Genomic DNA, 19,529 nt, shown 5'->3' with positions numbered 1-19,529 from the left:
GCAGTCCATGAAACACAGGAATTGATTGGATATAGCATTCTCAAGTTACTGTGTTACAGACAAGCAAACACCATAAAGTTGCAAGTTAAACCTTGCTTTGCTCAGTCAACTAGTTTACATTCACCGATTGGTGAAACAAAGCTTTGCATTGACAAAAAGAACATACAAAACTGGATTGATATACTTACGAAGGAACATATTTGGCTACAGTTTGCAGTGCTCTATGACATGTGTTAAAATTTCCAGAAAGAGCTATAAAAATAAAAAAAGAATTGTAATGAATTATTTCTTTTATCAAGTTACATGCAAGGGGCAACTCTACAAGTCAGCATAAATACATTCGGTTAGCTACCCAAGCTTTATAGTTCAATGCAGAAATTACATTTACAAGTTAAATTTTGGAGTCTATTTACTTCCAATGTTACTGTCCACATGTAAATACAGTGAATACTAAACCATGTTCAACACTAAATAACTATCAGCAAAGCAAGTATTATTACAACCCCTACGTCACTGATCTCCCTAGAGGTCAGTGTTTGAGTATAAGCTGAGAAGGTGCATATTTCATGCACAAAATTTCACATTTTCACCTTTTTAAAAAACTTGCTAAGGGCTGGAACTAATTAAAGTATATAGAAAGAAAAACATTAACTGCTACAGGAATTATACAGGTCTTAAAGGGTCAGTATCTTAAAGGGTCAGATTATACTTTTCTAAAGATGTGCAATATTTGGACAAAAAAAAAAACCATAAAAGGCTCATGTCACTCCTATAAGAAAACTACAGCTCTAGTAACACATCCACCAGCAGAATATATGCAGGAGAGTCATTTTAGACAGAGTTAATGCCTGTTCTTGAGTGACAGAGAAGGAAAGAAAATTCATATTTTACAAATATTTATATTTTCTGTAGAAATTCAATCAGTTAAAAGAAAGAGCAACGGTTTTTAAGTGCCCCTCAATTGTGACTTGGTTTTATTTTCTTTACCGAAATCAAATGAAAAAGAACATAAATACCCAAGTTAACTTGATTTTTATAGCAATCACTGTTCTAAGCCTTTGAAATATATATCTATTTCCTAAGCACTCATCTCAATACCACAACAACTGTACCAGTCATAATGCTCTAAAAGGGCCACATTATGATGCAATTAATTTCCATAGGAGATATGTGCATTCAAGGGCAGGAGGTATGAACATTTTGTACTTTTTCTACACAATGTTTTCAATAATATATATCTCCATTAAAGCTACAGTAAAACAAGTCTGCAAACAAACATTTAGACACTTAGAAACATTTTTGCTAAAAGAATTAATAGAGCATACTTAAACCATGCTGCATTAGTACTCACTCTCCTCATCATCGTCAGAATCAGAAATATCCACATCATCCTCCCTTATGGTTACTCGGGCTGATAGGAAAGAGGATGATTATTATGTAGCCATATAAAATGTAAAGATGATGATCTCCACTGCACACAGATCAAAGTATCATTAGAAGATTGATGTCTTTTGAACTACAGCCCCAAAATTATCTACATTACAACAAAAACATAAGAGAATCACAGGGTTTTTTCCCATTTTGGGAGCTGGGAAGATTTTCCACATGACATCGTAATAACAGCTTCACTTTAGAATTGTGTTTATTAAAATTAGCATAATTTTGTCTAAGCTATTTTAGGAAAAAGATTTATCATCAATTTTATATCAATTTTCTAAAAATCCAGGACTTTACAGTTAATATAAATACTCTATTGCAGGGGTGGACAACCCATTCCGGACGAAGAGCCAAGATATCAGTGGATCCAGCGCGAAGAGCAGGGGCAAAGTTGTTGGGGGAGGGGAGAAGAGAGGGAGGAGGAGAACAGGGAGGAAAAAAGGACTGCCCCTTTAAGAAATGCATTTAGAGGCTTTTTGGCCACATCAGGCTCCCACTGTCCGATGCCATCTTGCGGACGCCATTTTTAATTACCGTGCCGGACGGCACCCTTTCCCCAGCGAGCATAGGGAAGTGGGAGGCAAGGGCTATTTTCAGGAGCAGCTTTTCAAACCAGAGGGGGTAGAGCCGAATGCGGCTCGTGAGCCGCACATTGGCCACGGCTGCTCTATTGCATATCAATTGTTCAAATAAATGCACAATATACAATAAAAAATGTAAAGTGGTAATTACAGTAAAACATTCTAATTTTGCATTATGGATGTTAATAGATAACCAGTTAACTGGTTACTCAGCAAGCATCATCTTTAACCAGTACCCAGGGAACAGCCCCCGTGCTCCCAGCCCACACAGGACCCAGAGCAGCTGAGCTGAAGTAGCCCATGCCTGCAGTGCAGGCAAGGTGGCGGGGAGAAGACTGATCCAGCCCGCCCACGTTTAATCAGTTAACCAGTTAAAATTTAACCAGTTAACCAAACAAACAGGATTTTACATTTCTATTATGCATGCATGCTAAGCTAATGTTTGGATAGTGAATAAAAGATTACTAAAAAACTTACGGGGTGTAAAATGTGAAACAATCATGCGGAGACATGATCTAAGGTACACAGTTTGTGCTGACACTAGATTACTAAGAAAACCCAAATATTCTTCCACCACTTCTTGACTTCTGCTCAACCATGGCAGCTTCTGTAGTATTGCAAATAACACGCTGTTAGAAACAATAATGTGAAATACAAAGACATTTTGAGAATTCAACCACTAATCTCAAGATGTATTATTTGGATACTATACTTACTAACAATATGCTGACTAGGTCCTCAAAGTCTTTGGTCAAGTATGCAACAGAAGCCCGAAATTCCTGCAGCCAATTAATGATTTGGGCATCCTTAAAATAATGAGACAAGATAGATATAACAAATTCAATAATATGCCCTTACAAGTTAATACAACTCTAATTTCAGAATCTTCGAAACCAAATCAAATATGACAACTGTGTGGCTATTTCCTCATCTACATGTCATGAATTTTTATAACTTCTATTACTGTGAGTTAGATCACTGGGCAAACAGAAAATTGAGCTTGAATTTACTTCAGTTTTAAGAATAAAAACAGTGGCACTATAGATGAACACAATCTTACATCTAAATACATGACTTGAAATTTCAATCTTACTAAACAAATCCATATCGTTAAACTACCATAGAAAGTAAAAACAGAATTCAAAAGTCTGGGTGCCTGCTTTTCCCCTCAGAATCCATTTGAGGGGATGATATTTCTCATGCAGGCATTACCACTCCTGCAAGCCAGGGACTATCTGCTTCCCTACACCCACTCTTCTCTTGTCCCTGTACAATGCTTTCTGAAGTGCTGAAAAGTGCAAGTGTATAAGGGGTTAGTAGACACTATGGACACTCCAGACAAAGCATATTGTCTCCCCATTAATCCTGAGGGAGTCTGCCAATATAACCTCATGCTATGTTACCTCCTAAACAGAACCCCCTCTGTGGAGAGAAATCACCCCTTTAAGCAGTTGACAGGAAACTCCCTGGCAGCATAGCTTCAAAGGACCTGAGGAGAGCAGCTTTGGACTCTGGGGCCAGTATAGGAGCAGAAGGTTTTTGCATGGAAAGTCCTGTAACCTCTGACAGATCTCAGAGGACCCACAGATTCTGAGAGAAAAAAAAAACACACACTATTCTTTCACAGATGCAAAATATCACCCTCTCCCCTCACCTCTCCTCTCTCCACACTACAGGATCAACAGAGGAAATTTCACACAGAGGACCTTAAGTCTTTCTTCTTCAGGCCTCAGGTAGGTGTTTTGGGTTTTTTTGCAATAAGAGGCAATTGGACCTTGGAATAGTAGAGATGCTGTAAATTAGCATTTGAATAAAGTAGCAGAACTGAGAGGAAATTTGCATGTCAGTGCCCCCTCATCAAATTTAACCCCCATCAATGGATTTTATATATAATTTGCTGGTTTTGAGAGGCAAAAAATCACAACAACAGCATTAGGCATACTGCAAAGTAATGTAAATTTGCAGTATATCTTTAAAAAATACTTTTATCTTCACAAGTTAACGAAAAAGCAAATATAGTCAGGTTAGATAAAAAGCACTGCCCTAAACTTAACCCACTAGAAATAAATCTTAACAATTAATATACTTAATATTAAGCAAATACAATTTGTCCCACAATTACATTCAGTCTCAGAGGAAAAGCCAATTATCTCTGACCATTTATTTTACCTTTATTTCTGGATCTAACAGCTGATGCTTTAACAACTCAAAGTCAGTAGTTTCACCCTGGTAAAATAAATACAAACTGAGTTGTACGATACGGCAGAAAACAACAATTTGAAATACAAGCTTATCCTCTACACTTAATAATGATAGGAATGAAGACAATGGATAAACCCTAGAAATTCCCTGAGAAACACAGCAGTAGTATTCACAAATTGGTTCTCAATTTTAGCTAACACTGTTTTTTAGGAAATAACTTATTTTTGAAAACAGACACTTGTACAGTTACTATTTTATAAAATATGATTATCTCTTTGCAACCTTAGAGTACAGGCCATCCATACTATAAAGTCCAAGATACGTTCCAAAAAACATGGACTTACAGTGAAACAACTTAAAAGCATGGCATTTTTTTCCCCGCAGCTGACTTCCATTTGCACAAATTGGAGGTTTTTTGGCGCAACTTAAGAGCAGGAAATGGGAGGACTTATATCAGTATCAACGACTTTAGTATGTAATGGATGTATATCAGGGCAACTTATAGCGGGAACACCCTGTAAGCTGCTGGGATGGGCATCTAATTCTCCTCTTACTGATATTAGGGAATCACATGCATTGTAGCTTGTATAGGTAAAGTTTACTGCACACACCAGGGACTCCTTGTATTCCTTCTTTCCACCACACAAGGACCGTGTGTGGCAACCTATCATTCCCCTTTATATTAGGGACTTCCTGAAACTCCCCATGCTCCTACTTCATGCCTGAGGGCCTGTGTCCCTCCCCATACTCCATTACATAATATGCCTCAATCTCCTTTATCCAGGGTTCTGTACATCCGCCATACCTCCTTTCTCTCACATCAGGATCCCCCATTCTTCCTCCCACATACCCACAACTCTGTGTGCTCTATATCCACACCTTAATCTCTATGCCAGGGACCCTTTTTTGTGTGTACCATTTCCCCCATCCCAGGATTTCTGTGCCCAATTCCCACTATCTCCTGCTACCAAGATCCCTAGTTTGCCCCCATGCTAAGGGTTCTGCCTTCCATTCCCACCTTCCCTACCCCCATGCTAGGGATTCAGTGTACTCTCCTTTCTAGGGTTTCTATAGTTTCTTATAGTAAACAAGAGTATAGTCACCTTTTGGTATTTTAGTAAGACATCTATCAACATCCCAACTTACTAGGGATATTAACATGTACTCATGTACATGGTTAACCAATTAACCTGGGCTCATAGGTTAACCTGCACAGTAGGGATGCAACAGTATAGTTGATTATCCTATAAGCAAAAGCATATAGGTTAATGCTATAGACTACATGCATTTCCCTCTCTCTCTCCTCTCCACCTTGCCAGTAAATTTTTAGCAGGCTGGCCAGCAGCCCAGATCAGTCCTGGCTTACCATGGGTCCAGGACCTACCCCTGCTGCGACTGCACTTAGTGCATTAGGAACTGAGCAGGCAAGCAGCCCCGCTCAGTTCTGGCTCACACCAGGTCTGGGAACTCAGACTGCTTCCCCAGATGGGGCTGCTTCCACCCCGTGCTGCTGCCTCTTTGTCACAGGCAGCATCACAGGGCGACAAGCAGCCAGTCCACGAGGGGAGCTGGATTTTAAACTGCCTGCCTTAGGCGGAACAGCTCCTGCCTGGCACCCCCCACACTGCTGCTTCTGATACAGAGACAGCAGCGCGAGGTGGTAGTGGGGCTCCTCAGGAATGGGGCAGGAGCGCTCTGGCTGCCTACCCTGCCCTTAGGGACTATAGAATAGTCAACTAACCAATTCATGAGGTTACTCAACTATTCAATCCCTACTGCACAGTTACATATACTCCTTCCCCTGCTGCCTCTGTATGAGATGCGGGGTGCAAAGGGGAGTGGGAGCCGGTGCACGAGGGAAGCCAGCTTCAATATACCAGGAACCCGTATTCTCTCCCCATATCAGGGACTGTGCACAAGTTCCCATTCAATACTCCACCACCATTCTTTTTTCGTCTGGAAGATAAATTATACTATGCTGGAAAGCATTAATGGGTATCATCTATCAGCTGCTTAAAACTATAGCAGTGGTCTCCAACCTTTTTACACTCAAGATCACTTTTTAAATGACAGAACAAGCCAAGATCTACCGCCCCGCCCCTTCCTTGAAGCCCCACCTTCTGTATTCTCCTCCTCTCCATCACTTGCTATCCCCCAACCCTTATACTGCTGCTTCCTCCCTTCCCCCAATTCTTCTTTAGGAAGAGGTTTTTCCAACATTTGGCCTGTCTAGACTGGACCAAATGTCAGAAAACCCCCTTCTTTTGGAAGCCCCCTTATTCCTCATGGAAAAATTGGGGTGACCTAACGAGCATGTTTGCTCTTCCACTAAAAAAAGCGGAAGAACAAATGCATCCCTGGATGCAGAAGAGTTTTTCTGGGATCTCTCCAGAATCCTGAAAAACTCCTGCAGTCTAGCCATACCCTCACTGGGTTGGGACAGGATGTGTAGGCTCTGGGGTGGGAATAAGGGATTTGGCTGCGGGAAGGAGTGAGAGATGCAAGCTCTGGGAGGAAATCTGGATGGAGGAGGATGTGGAAAAGGGGACGCTGTCTCGGGGAGAGGCTCCAGGCCAGGCAGTGTTGGAGTCAGATGTAAGGTTAGGGTACTAAGCAAGCCACAGGCTTGTGGATGTGAGGGTTCAGGAATTTGGGTTGGGGTATGTGAGGGGCTCAGGGCAGGGGGTTCCAGTGTATGACAGGCTCAGATCTAGGGTCTGGGGGAAGGGGGCATGCAGAAGCATTATGATGCTGTGGCCAGATGGGGGCTTGGCCCCAACAGGGGGTTTGTTGACCAGGCTTCATTTTTAAATAAAATACTATGTCAAACACAAAAAGTTTCTGCATTGTCTTTATTTATGAGAAGAGCAGGGAACCTGTTTCGAGTCAGGGGTCACTGATCCAAAGAAAAGTCAGTTGGGGCCACACAAGTGAAATGAAAACACACACACACCCACCCCTCCTCCAAAACCCCCACAAGCCTCACTAATGTGGCCCCAACTGTTCTGGTGGGAGCAGGGGACATGGTACTGAGGAAGGGTGATAGTGGGTTCTGCAGCGGGGGGCAGGGGAGAGAGAACAGGGTGCCAGGAAATCGGGGGACAGGTTTCTGCAGCAGGGGACAGGGTGCTAGTGGAGACAGAGAGTCCCCTGAACCCCCCTTCTCCCAGGATTCCCCTCCCCCTCCAAAAGGAGGGAAGTCCTGTCGCATGCCTCCTCTGGGCCCGATTCCCCCCTCCCGCAGAGCAGGGAAGCCCACGCATGCGCCCCCTCGGGGCCAATCCTCCCCACCCACTGAGAAAGGAAGCCCTGTCGCATGTCTCCACCGGGGCCGAGCAGGGAAGCCCATGCACGTGCCTCCTCAGGGTAACCCCCCCTCCCGCAGATGAAGGAAGCCCCACTGTGCACCTCCGCCATGAGCCTCCCGCAGAGCAGGGAAGCCCCCATCAAGCACCCCCTCCAGGCCCGACTCCCCCCTCCCACAGAGAAGGGAAGTCCCAGCGTGCGCCTCTGGAGATTCACCGGGTAAGTTCCTGGCACACCACAGACTTGGGGCAAGGAAGCAGCCAGTGCTTTTCCGGAACCCCCAGAAGTGACGCACAACTGCAGGACTTCTGTCCAGCCTGCAGGAAACTGCCACTACCTCCATTGTCTCTCGAGGTAGGTAATGAGGCTTTTTGGGGTGGGGAGATATGGGGGGCCCGTAACGCCTCATGATCAACTGGTTGATGACCACAGAACTATACACTACAGATAAGTACAGTGGGGATTGAAGCTCAAAGCTATGTTAATCAAGGGGCAGGAGCTCCATACAGCCCTCCGTTTCCCCCTTTCCATTTTCTGATTTGCCCCAAAATCAACAGGGTTCCAGCCACTACTGAGCCCTAGAACATTCACTGAAATTTTGGAATTCACTGGATGTGACATTCACAAGCTATCACATCACAGACAGATAAGGTTGAGTTGAATGCAAGGCATTCACAGGTTTGCCCAAATACCCAAATGAGAAAGAAGAGTTGGAAGAACCCCTCTGAAATCAAGAGACATGTACTAGTGTAACACCTACAGGTGGAACCAAACCTGGGACTTTTGAGCTCAGTGCATGAGCCTCTACACAGCTTGAGCTAAAAACCAGCTGGCTCTCAGCTGAGGTTGTATAGTACCCTCATTCTTTCTCTCTGTAAGTAGTCTACCTGCCACTAGGACACACCACCTTGAGTAAGCGTGTGGATTACACTGGCATCAGAGAGAGCTTGACTCCACCTGCTTAAAATGAATACACTGGCATAAACACCTAAATACGCTGAGAAACAGTCTGTAAAGAGTAAGTAAGTTCAAAGTAAACAAGCGTCACCTCTTGGTATTTCTGTAAGACATCTGTCAACGTCCCACCGAACCTGACGGTTTTTCTCGGGGGCGAACTGATGAACTCATCTCCTCCCAACATGTTAAGCGCCTACAGGGCAAGACACAGATTAGCACAGCACGGAGGCACCTCGGCAGCTGGGCTGCGACATTTCTTGCATCGCTCCCGCCTGTCAGGCAGGTCACACGGCGGCAAAGCAGCCGAAGGACGCGTCGGGGAGACGAGAACGCCTCACGCGCGTTTCCACAGCGGGAAACCACGACCCGCCCCCCCTCGCGCCCCCCGCTGTTCTGCACAGACACAGCCCAAGCGGGGCAGGGAGAGGAACAGGGGCAGAAACGCTTCTTCCGGCCCGCTCCCCTGCGCCTCACCTCCGCCGGCCGCCCCACGCAGACTCCGGGCAGAGGCTTGCGGGAGAAACTCCGCAGCGCTCCCCGCCGGGGGTGGGGGAGGTGTCTCAATTAGCCGTTGAGCAGACACCACGCGCCGCCCTCTGCTCGCGCCGCGGGGCCGGCCACCTCCATGCTGCCTTGGGACGGGAAAGGACTGGGCGGCCTCCCGGAAGTGAAAACGAGGCCTCCGCACCCATAGAGAGGCTCGCGCGCCGGCAGGAACGGAGCTCTGCTCTAGCTCTGCTCTCGCTGCTCCTGGAGGACTGGCGCGAGGAGCCGGGCGTGTGCAGTGGGGGGCGCCCGGCCTCTGTCGCGCCGGGCAGCGCCGAACACCTGCGGCCCGGCTCGAGGGCTTCCTCCGCTGCGAGGGTAGTAGCGGCAACGTCACCCAGCCCAGGGGATCTCAGCCGGGGGAGGGGCGGTTCCGGAGCTCCGGCTCTCTAGGCTCCCTCCCGCCCTCGTCCTTTCCGCCTTCCCTGGGCTCCGCGTTCCCTGGGCTGCCGGCGGCTCGGACACAACCAGCCTAAGTTCTCCCGAAGTAGCCCGCGGCCCCGGGAGCACCAGCGGCGCTGGGCAAGGCTTCATCTTGGCGGGGCTCCACGGCGAGCGCTCAGGGTGTAGGGGCGATGGGGGTGCCAGAGCAGCGGCTGAATCAGGACGCCTGGGGCAGAGCAGCTCAGGACCAACCCAGCAGCGCCCCAGCTGCTCTGCCCCAGGCGTCCCCAAGTCAGCCGCTGCTGAAACTGACCAGTGCTGACTACAGGAAACCCCTGCCCTGGGCTTCCTGGAATCAGCCTCTGATCAGTTTCAGCAGCAGCTGACTTGGGGACGCCTGAGGTTCTTAAGTTGAATCTGTATGTAAGTCAGAACTGGCATCCAGATTCAGCTGCTGTTGAAAATGATCAGTTTCAGCAGCGGCTGAATCTGGACGCCAGTTCCGACTTACATACAGATTCAACTTAAGAACAAACCTACATCCCTATCTTGTATGTAACCCAGGGACTGCCTGTAGTCTCTTGAGGAAGATGAGACCAGTACCTGCCTCCACTCCCTGCCTTCTGCCTCACTTAAGTCAAACTAGGCTAGATTCACAAAGTGGCAGCTAAGATAGGGGTTTGTAAACACCAGTGCTGCCTGATTCTAGAATTTAGGTGCCTAAAGTGGCAGGTAAGTGCCTAAGTCCCATATGGAAAATCTGAATGCAAAAAAGTAAGTAGGGAGTTTAGAACCCTTTAGGGCTTAATTAACTCTCTTGGGAAATGTAGCTCATACATACTAAAATCAGAACCAAGACTGAATATCAACCAATGAAAACCCTTTCATATTTTTATGCAATTTAATGTGACAGTGACCTTTTCTGCTTACGTTTTGAGAGAGCTCCAGAACATCATCGGAGAACAATGGTGTTAATCCCCCAGTCTCTCCCCTCCTCTGATTGTCTCTTAACGAATAACAGACCTGCTCCTGTGTTCCCAGACAGAGAGTTCCACCCTGACAGCTCCTAAGGAAGTTCCTCAAGACTATGAGAAGACAGTTATGTAAGAATGTAATGTGTGGCATTAGAGACCAAAGGTCATCCATCTTGGAATGTGGGGTGTAGATCAAGTTAACTTAGTCTGAACAAAAACATGCCTTCTGATCCTGCAGTCCACCACCAACCTCTCTCAATGATTGTTTCTTTTATTTAAAAGTATAAGCCCTTGCATTACTGAAAGCAAATATTTAGCTGGGATACACCTGTTCCTTCAGTCTTTAGGCTTGAGACTAAAACCTGCAAGGTAAAGAAGTGAACGTAAGAATGGCCATACAGGGTCAATTTTTGTTGTTTGAATATCTACGCAGTAGGTACATAAGGCACTTGTCATATCAGTTCTGAGTATTTTGTACTTTAAAAAAAAAAGTCTGTCACGCACCTGATATTAAGCGCAGTAACCAAACGCACAACTGATTGAAAGGACAAAGGCCAAGAATAATCTTATATTGCTAGAGCTATTTCAGGTGCATTACTAGGAGAATATAAAGTTATTTATTCAACTAGACTATCATGAAAGTCTGTGAAGCTGTAGGAAGGACTTTTCCAGGGAGGGAGGTGGGGCAGTGCTCCTCCCTGTGTAGCGCTGTGGCCCATGTGGGGGGGAGGAGGTTGAGTTTGCATTCTTCACCTTCGCACCTGCCCCCGCCCCCCAGAACTGGTGCCAACCCCTGGTCTACATTGTCCATGGCTATGTCTACACTACAATGATCTATTGTAGTGTAGAAAGGTACACAAATTGCACTCTACACTGGGCCAAATTTTGGGAAAAACTTCTCTTTCGGAAGACAGGCCTTCCAAAAGAGTGTGTTTGCTCTGCTGCAAAAAAAAAAAGCGGAAGAGGAGACACGTTCCCTGGACGCTGCAGAGTTTTTCCAGGATACCTCCAGTATCCCAGCAAAACCCTGTAGTGTAGACATAGCCCCTGTTGGGGGGAAAAAAAAATCAGACTTCAATCTCTAGCCTGTCCCCCTGGAACTGTTCACCAGCAATATTCACTGCTGAAAGTGAGGTGGTAGGCACGGTTTGCTTTTGTGTTGTGTTATTTTAACTTTTATAAGAGTTGCCATGTAGCACTCCAGAATCCCACTGAATCTGTTTTCAGTGCAGGAAGGGATTACTCTTAACTTTCGTTAGTGTATGGAAGGCAGGGTGCAGGAACTGAAAAATATGGTTGTAATTATAGTATTCAAATCACTTTATTATTCCCACTACAGGGTGCATACAATGTCTATGTTCATTCTGAACTTTTGTCTTAAATTTTAAGAGTTCTTACCCATTCAGCTATCTCAAGATAGAGTGTACAAGAGCTTAATTAAATCAACATTTCAGAATAATGGAATAAAGCTTTTAAATTATTTTGTTGAACACGGTGCATCATTTTTATGGATACTAACAGTCTGAAGATTGATTAATCTGTCTTGTGTTGCTCTGCTTTTTCAATAACCTTTTTAATGTTAAAAATAGTTCTGAACAGATTGGCATTTAGGATCTTTGTTTTAGAAAACAATCATTTTGCTTTTAGATTATCCGACAAAAACTGTTTTAAACATTGGCATTACCCTCCTGTCTTTTACCTGTTTAGCTCTCTAAATGGGGATCGTCAGGTCTGTTCTTCAGTATATTTGCTGTTTCATAGTACACTGACAAAATATTATAAACCTGTAACAAGAGGAAAAGAGAAGCAATAGAAATACAGTACAGATTTAAGTATCTAGATCAACTGCCCTGCATGGATAGTTTCTGAGTAACTATTTCCAAAACAAAAAAAATCTAGTTTTAAAACCTATACTAAGTCAGAGATTAATAGAATATTTCTATTTTTAATTTGTTAAATAGAAATAATCTCATGACTATGTCAGTAACATAGGTTCAAAGAGAAACTTTTGCTATTCACAACTTCACAAAAATATTGTTACATGAAATACTATAAGGGAACATTAAGGACTTCTGGGAGAATTCTGCACCAAAGCACATGCAGAATTGTGTTCATGCACTCAGAATCTCCTTTCACCCCCACAGAAATGAGTTGCATAATTGTTAACTGTCACTGGGTCGCACTGAATCTAGCAAAGCCCAGCTTTCAAGCAGAAACAGATGTGGAAGGGAGGAGGGGTAGGTCCCTGGCAGCTGGAGTTCTCAGAACACCCTGAAAAAAGGAGGTAGCATCCAGGAAACTACAAGCCTGGAATGCAGTAGCATTAGGTTGTTTCTCTCTCTGGATCCCTAGGCTCTGGGGTATGTGTGCAAGTGTCTGGGCTGGTGGCCTACCTTATGGCTGGGTTCTGGGAGGAAGGGGCAGAGAAATAGGAACTGGGTTGTCAGGTTTCCTTCACTCCTCTCTAAAATAAATACATTACGGTTTTCTTTAAAGTGAGAAAAGCACTGACTAAATTTAACTTTAAAAGCACACATAATAAACCATTCACAAGTGCAGCAGTCACTGCAAATCAGGGAGGAACTTCAAAATCACGCTATGTTCTGTTTAGCTCTCAAATGACCATTCCTATAAAAAATATGAAATTAGGATTTGTAAGTCTGTTAGGGTATGTCTACACTACCCTCCTAGTTCGAACTAGGAGGGTAATGTAGGCATACCGCACTTGCAAATGAAGCCCGGGATTTGAATTTCCCGGGCTTCATTTGCATAAGCGGGGCGCCGCCATTTTTAAAACCCCGCTCGTTCGAACCCTGTGCAGCGCGGCTACACGGGGCACGAACTAGGTAGTTCGAACTAGGCTTCCTAGTTCGAACTACCGTTACTCCTCATTCCATTGAACTAGCGGGGTAGTGTAGACATACCCTCAGTTCTGTCAACAATGCAGGACCATCACATTCTTCCCATAAATTGATTATCACTACAACAATAACTTACAAATAAACATGACTGTTTACAGGAAAGCTTAAGTGCACTTATGGGGAAATCCTTAAAATAGTGCTACATTACTATACTTCTATGCCTAACCTTACTGCAGTCTGCACCCCTTTGGTTCTCAAAATATGTTCTCGCACCCCATATTAAAAATCGTTGAAGTAGGTCAGTTTTAAACCTAAGAAATATCATAAAAATCTGGCATGTCTTGCACCCCCAGAAAGGGCATCTCGCACCCCCAGGGGGTGCATGCACCCCAGGTTAAGAACCACTGTTCTATGCCTTGTATGTCTAAATTAAAGTACCACAGTTTACAGACAAAAGTTATAGTAGTTCCTAGTCAAATCCTGAAGTAATTAACTTGGTTAAGAGCACACTAATGAACCAACAATTTTCAACATTCTTAACAATTGCATTAGGAGATTTACTTTAAAAAAAATACATCTGGACCTACCCTAATTTCTTTTAAAAATCTGCTATTAATGTTACAGTTGCAGTCTTGCAAGTAGAAGTGATATGTTTTGTACCTTAAACAAGGCAGATGATCTCAGGCATCCATTACTAAGAAAAAAAACCCACCTTTCTCAGATTCTATCTAGGGAAACAGAACATGAAGAACGAAGAGGAAGCAGCCAGTAAAAAAGACCTTAAAACCATTTACAGGGGAGGATTTCTTCTCTGTCTGCCAAAGTTTGATGGATCCAGATTATTTTGTTTTAATCTACTCATTATCGACAATTTGCACGTGGCTCACAGGAATGATTCACACAAATCCAATGCAAGTGGTGTAAGACCCACCTTTATTTACACATGGTAGGACTGAAGCCCATGCTCACTTTATTCAGCAAGAGAAATAACATGCAGGTACCTGTCCAACACAGATCTTCAGCTGTCCTTAGTTCTACTATAAACACTCTTTCATCTGCTACTTTTAAAGTATTTCCAGGGGGGAAATATTAAACTATTAATACTGACTAGGTAAAGCATTACCTGACAATTTTCTTCTACTCAAGCTTTTTTAGCAATAGTCTGTAGTTTCTAGAATGCTGCCATGTTAGGATAGTATTTTGGGAATGATGCTTCTTCTCATAGTTCCATCCCATTTCTTCACATTAGACCTGTTCTTCCTAGTCTCCCAAAAGAGAGATGTTTATCATATCAAAACTCTAGTTTTATCAGTAAACTATGAAATGTAAAACAAAGTATAAAAATCTGGAAGAAGGAGCACATTTATCAAGTCACATTGGGTGAGGGCCCCCCCCCCCACACACACTATAAAAAATCCCACAAAAACCTATTGCATTTATAATCTTACATCAGTTGTTTCCAAAACTGCTTCACAAAGGGATATCACAAGCACCCTTACAAATAAGGCTTTGCATTCCCATAGTAAAATTAAGTTCACAACTCCTACACCTTGGTTAAAATGAGAGCTTTTCAGCCTACTATTTCAGGCATTTGAACACACATTTATACATGAGATGCTGAAATTACTTATAAAACCTTGAGTTTTTTTGAAGCATAAACCAATTTGTCTTCACAAGAGAAATCCAATACATTTAAAAACAGAGAAATTTTCATATGGCTTGCAATGATACCAATAAATAAAATTTAAATTCTCCAGTCCAACACTGAAATATGTACATCTGGCACAGAGATGGCTCCAAATCTATTTGGTACAGGTTCCAGTAAGGCAGTAGAGTAGACATTATTTCATACATAAGGAATCCTCTTCAACTGGGAAATCCTTTTTCCAGTTTATCAACAGTTTTTTTTCCTAAATGTCAGTAATATCTGTAGTCATGTCTTCAATGGATCCTGAAGAGAAGAGAGATTTTTTTATTAAGATAATTTTCTTCAAGTCACTATTAGAATAGTTGTGGGAAACTGAACAATTTTTAAAACTACTTTTACTCAAGTAGGCAGAAGACTATTTGTAATCTCACTCATCAGTAAAATACCACATTTGTGTGAGTCTACATCGGTGTTTCTTAAACTGTGTTCCGCGGCACACCGGTGTGCAACAAGGCAGTCGGAGGTGTGCCATGGAGAACAACAATTCAAAATGGCCACCCTTAAAGGGAAAAGCAAACTTTTTTTCCCCCTCCAAAACTGTGGCCCTGACAGTTCTCTCCCCACCTCTTTTTTTTGGGGGGGGTGTCAACAAAAAAATCCTTGGTGTTCCTCAAAACAAAAAGTATTGTTTGGTGTTCCTCGGTCTTAAAAAGTTTAAGAAACACTGGTCTACATTCTCCATAAAATTTTCATGGATAAAGAACTGAAAAGTTGCATTGGTTAATTTGTTTTTTTATCTCCATTTATGGCAAATAAGTTATGCAAAGTGTTCTTAACCTTTAATATTTTTAATAAATTGAAGTTTATTTTACAACAGATTTCCTTGGCTTACAAATAGAGTCTTAAAGCTTACACCTTTCTAGACTTTGTATTATTAAAGTTAATGAATTATTAAATGTCTTCAACCAATGCAAAATATTGTCTGCTGGCACACTAATCTGTCCAGCACATTCAATCCAGTAAGTCAATTTCGGGAATTTCTCCCAGCAAGCATTCTTCATTTATAGGACAAAATACCAAGTACTTCTAGAAAACAATCTTCATAAGTCTTATGAAAGAGAGACTCGGTTTAATTCAGATGCAAACAACTACTCCTAAACAAAGGGGCGGGAGGGGGAAGAATACCACACTATGAATAAGATAAAACTTACAGTAACCTGAATTTTATGCATTTCAGTTTGTGTTCTGCATTATACTTACCAATGCAACTAGACAAAAAAGTATTTGGAACAGGGACCTGCTATTTGCTTGGCAGAGTTTATTCATTACATAGTGCCATGTATACCTGTTTCTACAAAATGTGGCTCCACACAGATAACTAAAAAATAGAAGCCACAAATGAATCCCATTTCAGAGAACAGGACCTGGTGAATAGGAACTTTTCTATCTTATCATTTGAAGTAATATATGATTGAACTCATGTTTATTAAAGAGGGCTAAGTTTGAAAAAAATACCTACTTGTTTTAACCTATTGTTAGTATTACCAATTCATTTTGCACACAACTCTCATTAGCCCTTTTGAAAATTCTAAGCTAAACCATTTCAGTCAGGGATTGTGCTATTTGAGATTTCTGAATGTTGTGAGAATAACAGTAGCCATAAAGTTCGTTACAACTTTTCTTTCAAAGCATTCAGTTTCTATGATGCAAATATAAATTTAACATTCGGTGACTCTTAGTTATTTCTCCTTCTTTTCAAACTATGTCCATCGCCATAAGTCAAGATAATGAACTTCTGTAGTTCAGTGACAGCCACACCCTGAAGCAAACAAAAGCAAGCCATTTGGTAATAAAAGACTTTCCTGGTTGCAGTTATAGTTAATGATAAACTAAATGAGGCCAAGAAACCTGCTGGAGCAATACTGTGCAGTCCTCTTACTATAGGTTTCACATAAAGCAGTACACTAGCTCCACAGTCCTAAAAAAATAATAATTTCAGCATCCCCAAGGGCCAGTACAAAAAAAGGAATAAAAAGGCTTTCCCCACCCATTCAGCATTTTTAGTAAAAAGGCTATGGGGGGGGGGGGGAGTAGAGTAGGATAGGTGGGTATCCCTTCCAGTTAGTGCAGCTTTTTAACCTGCTGCTTATTAAGAAGTCGATCTTGTACAAACTGAACTAACACAGGAAAGCGTTTAGCAGCCTGCATGTCAGCAAGTTTGCTAACATCATACTACAGCAGCCTTTTTAAAAAATAGGATGATTTCACTATAAAAAAAATCTGTCAGTCACGTGTGATCGGATCCAGTGACTTTTGAAAGTGGGTCCCCTTCTCCCCTGTCATTGCAAATCGCCGCTTCGCCCCATGTCTTTGGCTTCGGAGCTGTTGTTTGGTCTCACCTGCCGGCGCGGAGCTCAGACGCGCTGGGTGTGGGCCAAGCTGCCAGCTGGCTGGAGCTCCAAGGTGCTGGCGGCGGCGGGTGCCCTGGAGCGAGGAGCGGAGGAGAAGGCGGCGGAGATGCGAGTGCTCAGCCCCCTGACCAGCCCCCGCAGCACGCTGTCCCCGCGGCCCTTGGGCGGGCTCAGCCCCACGTCGTCGCGCAGCTCGGCGGGCGGCACCTCCAGGTTGCCCGCGTACCAGAACACCCACCAGATGAGGCTGAGGAAGATGCCGATGCCGCCCGCGTAGATGAGCAGGTCCGAGAAGAAGAGGTCGGCGAACACCCCCGTGAGCAGCACGGCCAGGCCCAGCGCGTCGAAGGCCAGCGCCAGCCAGAAGGCGGCCACGCAGCGGCCCAGCCTGCCCGGAGCTGCCATGGCGAGGGGACTGGGGACCGCCCCAGGGCAGGTACGGCCACACACACCTGGGGGAGGCCACGCCCCCGCCACACCTGAGGGAGACATGACCCCGCCCCTTTCTTGTTCTCCCCTCACGTGAGAAGAGGACGGGCCCCCTTTGCTAGTCGGTCACTTCAGGTCTTACCCTCCCCCTGGGGCTGTAGCTGCTCCCGGTGGGAGGGGACCGTGCACCTGTCTGCCTGCCCTTACTCCACCGTCCCCTACAGGCTTCACCTGGTAATGGGGGGGGCAGCTCACACCCCACTCTCTCAGGCAGCACTAGCATCCCGCTAGGTCATCTGAAGAAGTGGGCTGTGCCCACGGAAGCTCATGATGCCATCAACATGTTTTGTTAGTCTGTAAAGTGCTACCAGACCAGTTTTTGTTTTTTAAGTTTATCCTGTACAGACTAACTCAGCTACCCCCTGAAATTTCAGTCTTTCCAGCAAGGGACTGGGGCCAGACAAGCTCCTTCATGCTGTCCTCAGTGGAGAGCCACCACGCCACCTGACACAGAGGCAGGATACAGATACACTGTAGCTCTTTGAAGCGGACACACCTTCCTCCAGCTCCTTCCCTCACCTTCAGGGTTTTGACTCTGGTGGAGCTGAGCTATTTTAAATATAGAAACAGATACTTAGGCCAGGCGCAAGGAAAGACAGCCCCAACTAAACACAGCTTTTGAACAAGAGCTTGCACAGATAGTGGGGATACTGCACTTAGGGTTGCCTGGCATCTGGTTTTCTACTGGAATGCCCTGTGGAAAAGCGAGCCTGGTGGCTGTCACCAAAAGTCTGGCTGTACACTTGTCTCCAGGAAGCAGCTGGCATATCCCTCTGGCTCCTAGGCACAGGGCAGCTGGGGGTGTTCCATGCCCCTGCCTGTGAAGCATGCACTGCTCCAAACACAGGCTCCATAGCTCCCATTGGCTGGGTACCACAGCCTGTGAGAGCTGTGGGGTGGTGCCTGTGATTGGGGATTAGCTGCACCGAGGAGCCAGGGGGACATGTTGGCCGCTTCTGGGAGCCACCTGAGAGAGCCCCTGGATGGGTGAGGCTAGACCCAAGCCCTGGCCTTTCCACCCAAAGCACCATCCCCTCCCACACTTCAAATCTGTTGGCCCCATCCCCAGCCTGGTGTCCCCCTGCACCCAAGCCCCTCACCTCCAGCTGGAGCCTTCATCCCTTCACACACTGCAACTCCTGCCCCAGGCTGGTGAAAATGAACGAGTGATGGAAGGAAGCCTCAGGGGGTAGCCATGTTAGTCTGTAAGTGAAAAACCGTAAAAAACAGTGAATGGTCTCACAGCACCTTAGAGACTAACAAAAATGATATCATGAGCTTTCCTGGGCACAACCCACTCCATTCATCTGAAGAAGTGGGTCGTGCCCATAAAAGCTCATGATGCCATCTACATGTTTTGTTAGTCTCTAAGGGTATGTCTACACTACCCCGCTAGTTCGAACTAGCGGGGTAATGTAGGCATACTGAACTTGCAAATGAAGCCCGGGATTTGAATTTCCCGGGCTTCATTTGCATAAGCTGGGCGCCGCCATTTTTAAATCCCGGCTGGTTCGAACCCCGTGCCGCGCGGCTACACGCGGCACGAACTAGGTAGTTCGAACTAGGCTTCCTAGTTCGAACTACCGTTACTCCTCATTCCACGAGGAGTAACAGTAGTTCGAACTAGGAAGCCTAGTTCGAACTACCTAGTTCGTGCCGCGTGTAGCCGCGCGGCACGGGGTTCGAACCAGCCGGGATTTAAAAATGGTGGCGCCCAGTTTATGCAAATGAAG

At 44.8% G+C, this 19,529-nt stretch overlaps 1 protein-coding gene and 1 long non-coding RNA gene across 2 annotated transcripts in view; both read right to left on the bottom strand.

Annotated features, from left to right (window-relative positions):
- Positions 1 to 9,151, bottom strand: part of RRN3 (RNA polymerase I transcription factor RRN3) — a 32,834-nt gene extending 23,683 nt beyond the window's left edge. Inside the window, exons 1-7 of the mRNA XM_075899359.1 lie at positions 8,958 to 9,151; positions 8,575 to 8,676; positions 4,188 to 4,244; positions 2,735 to 2,824; positions 2,496 to 2,625; positions 1,352 to 1,411; positions 189 to 252 (exon numbers count right to left, since the gene is read on the bottom strand). Of these exons, the coding sequence (XP_075755474.1) occupies positions 189 to 252; positions 1,352 to 1,411; positions 2,496 to 2,625; positions 2,735 to 2,824; positions 4,188 to 4,244; positions 8,575 to 8,667 (494 nt within the window). The 5' untranslated portion in view covers positions 8,668 to 8,676; positions 8,958 to 9,151. The remainder of the gene's footprint in view (positions 1 to 188; positions 253 to 1,351; positions 1,412 to 2,495; positions 2,626 to 2,734; positions 2,825 to 4,187; positions 4,245 to 8,574; positions 8,677 to 8,957) is intronic.
- Positions 9,152 to 14,160: 5,009 nt separating this feature from the next.
- On the bottom strand, positions 14,161 to 17,742 carry LOC142818596 (uncharacterized). The gene is made up of 2 exons (XR_012896136.1): positions 17,296 to 17,742; positions 14,161 to 15,199 (listed from the first exon to the last, which is right to left on the bottom strand). It is a non-coding gene; the product is annotated as an uncharacterized LOC142818596 (long non-coding RNA).
- Between the last annotated feature and the right edge of the window lie 1,787 nt (positions 17,743 to 19,529).

The sequence above is a fragment of the Pelodiscus sinensis genome, chromosome 16, assembly GCF_049634645.1.
Source record: "Pelodiscus sinensis isolate JC-2024 chromosome 16, ASM4963464v1, whole genome shotgun sequence".
Classification (NCBI taxonomy): Eukaryota; Metazoa; Chordata; order Testudines; family Trionychidae; genus Pelodiscus; species Pelodiscus sinensis.
Note: the sequence above shows the minus strand (reverse complement) of the source record. Positions and strands in the feature narration are given on the sequence as shown.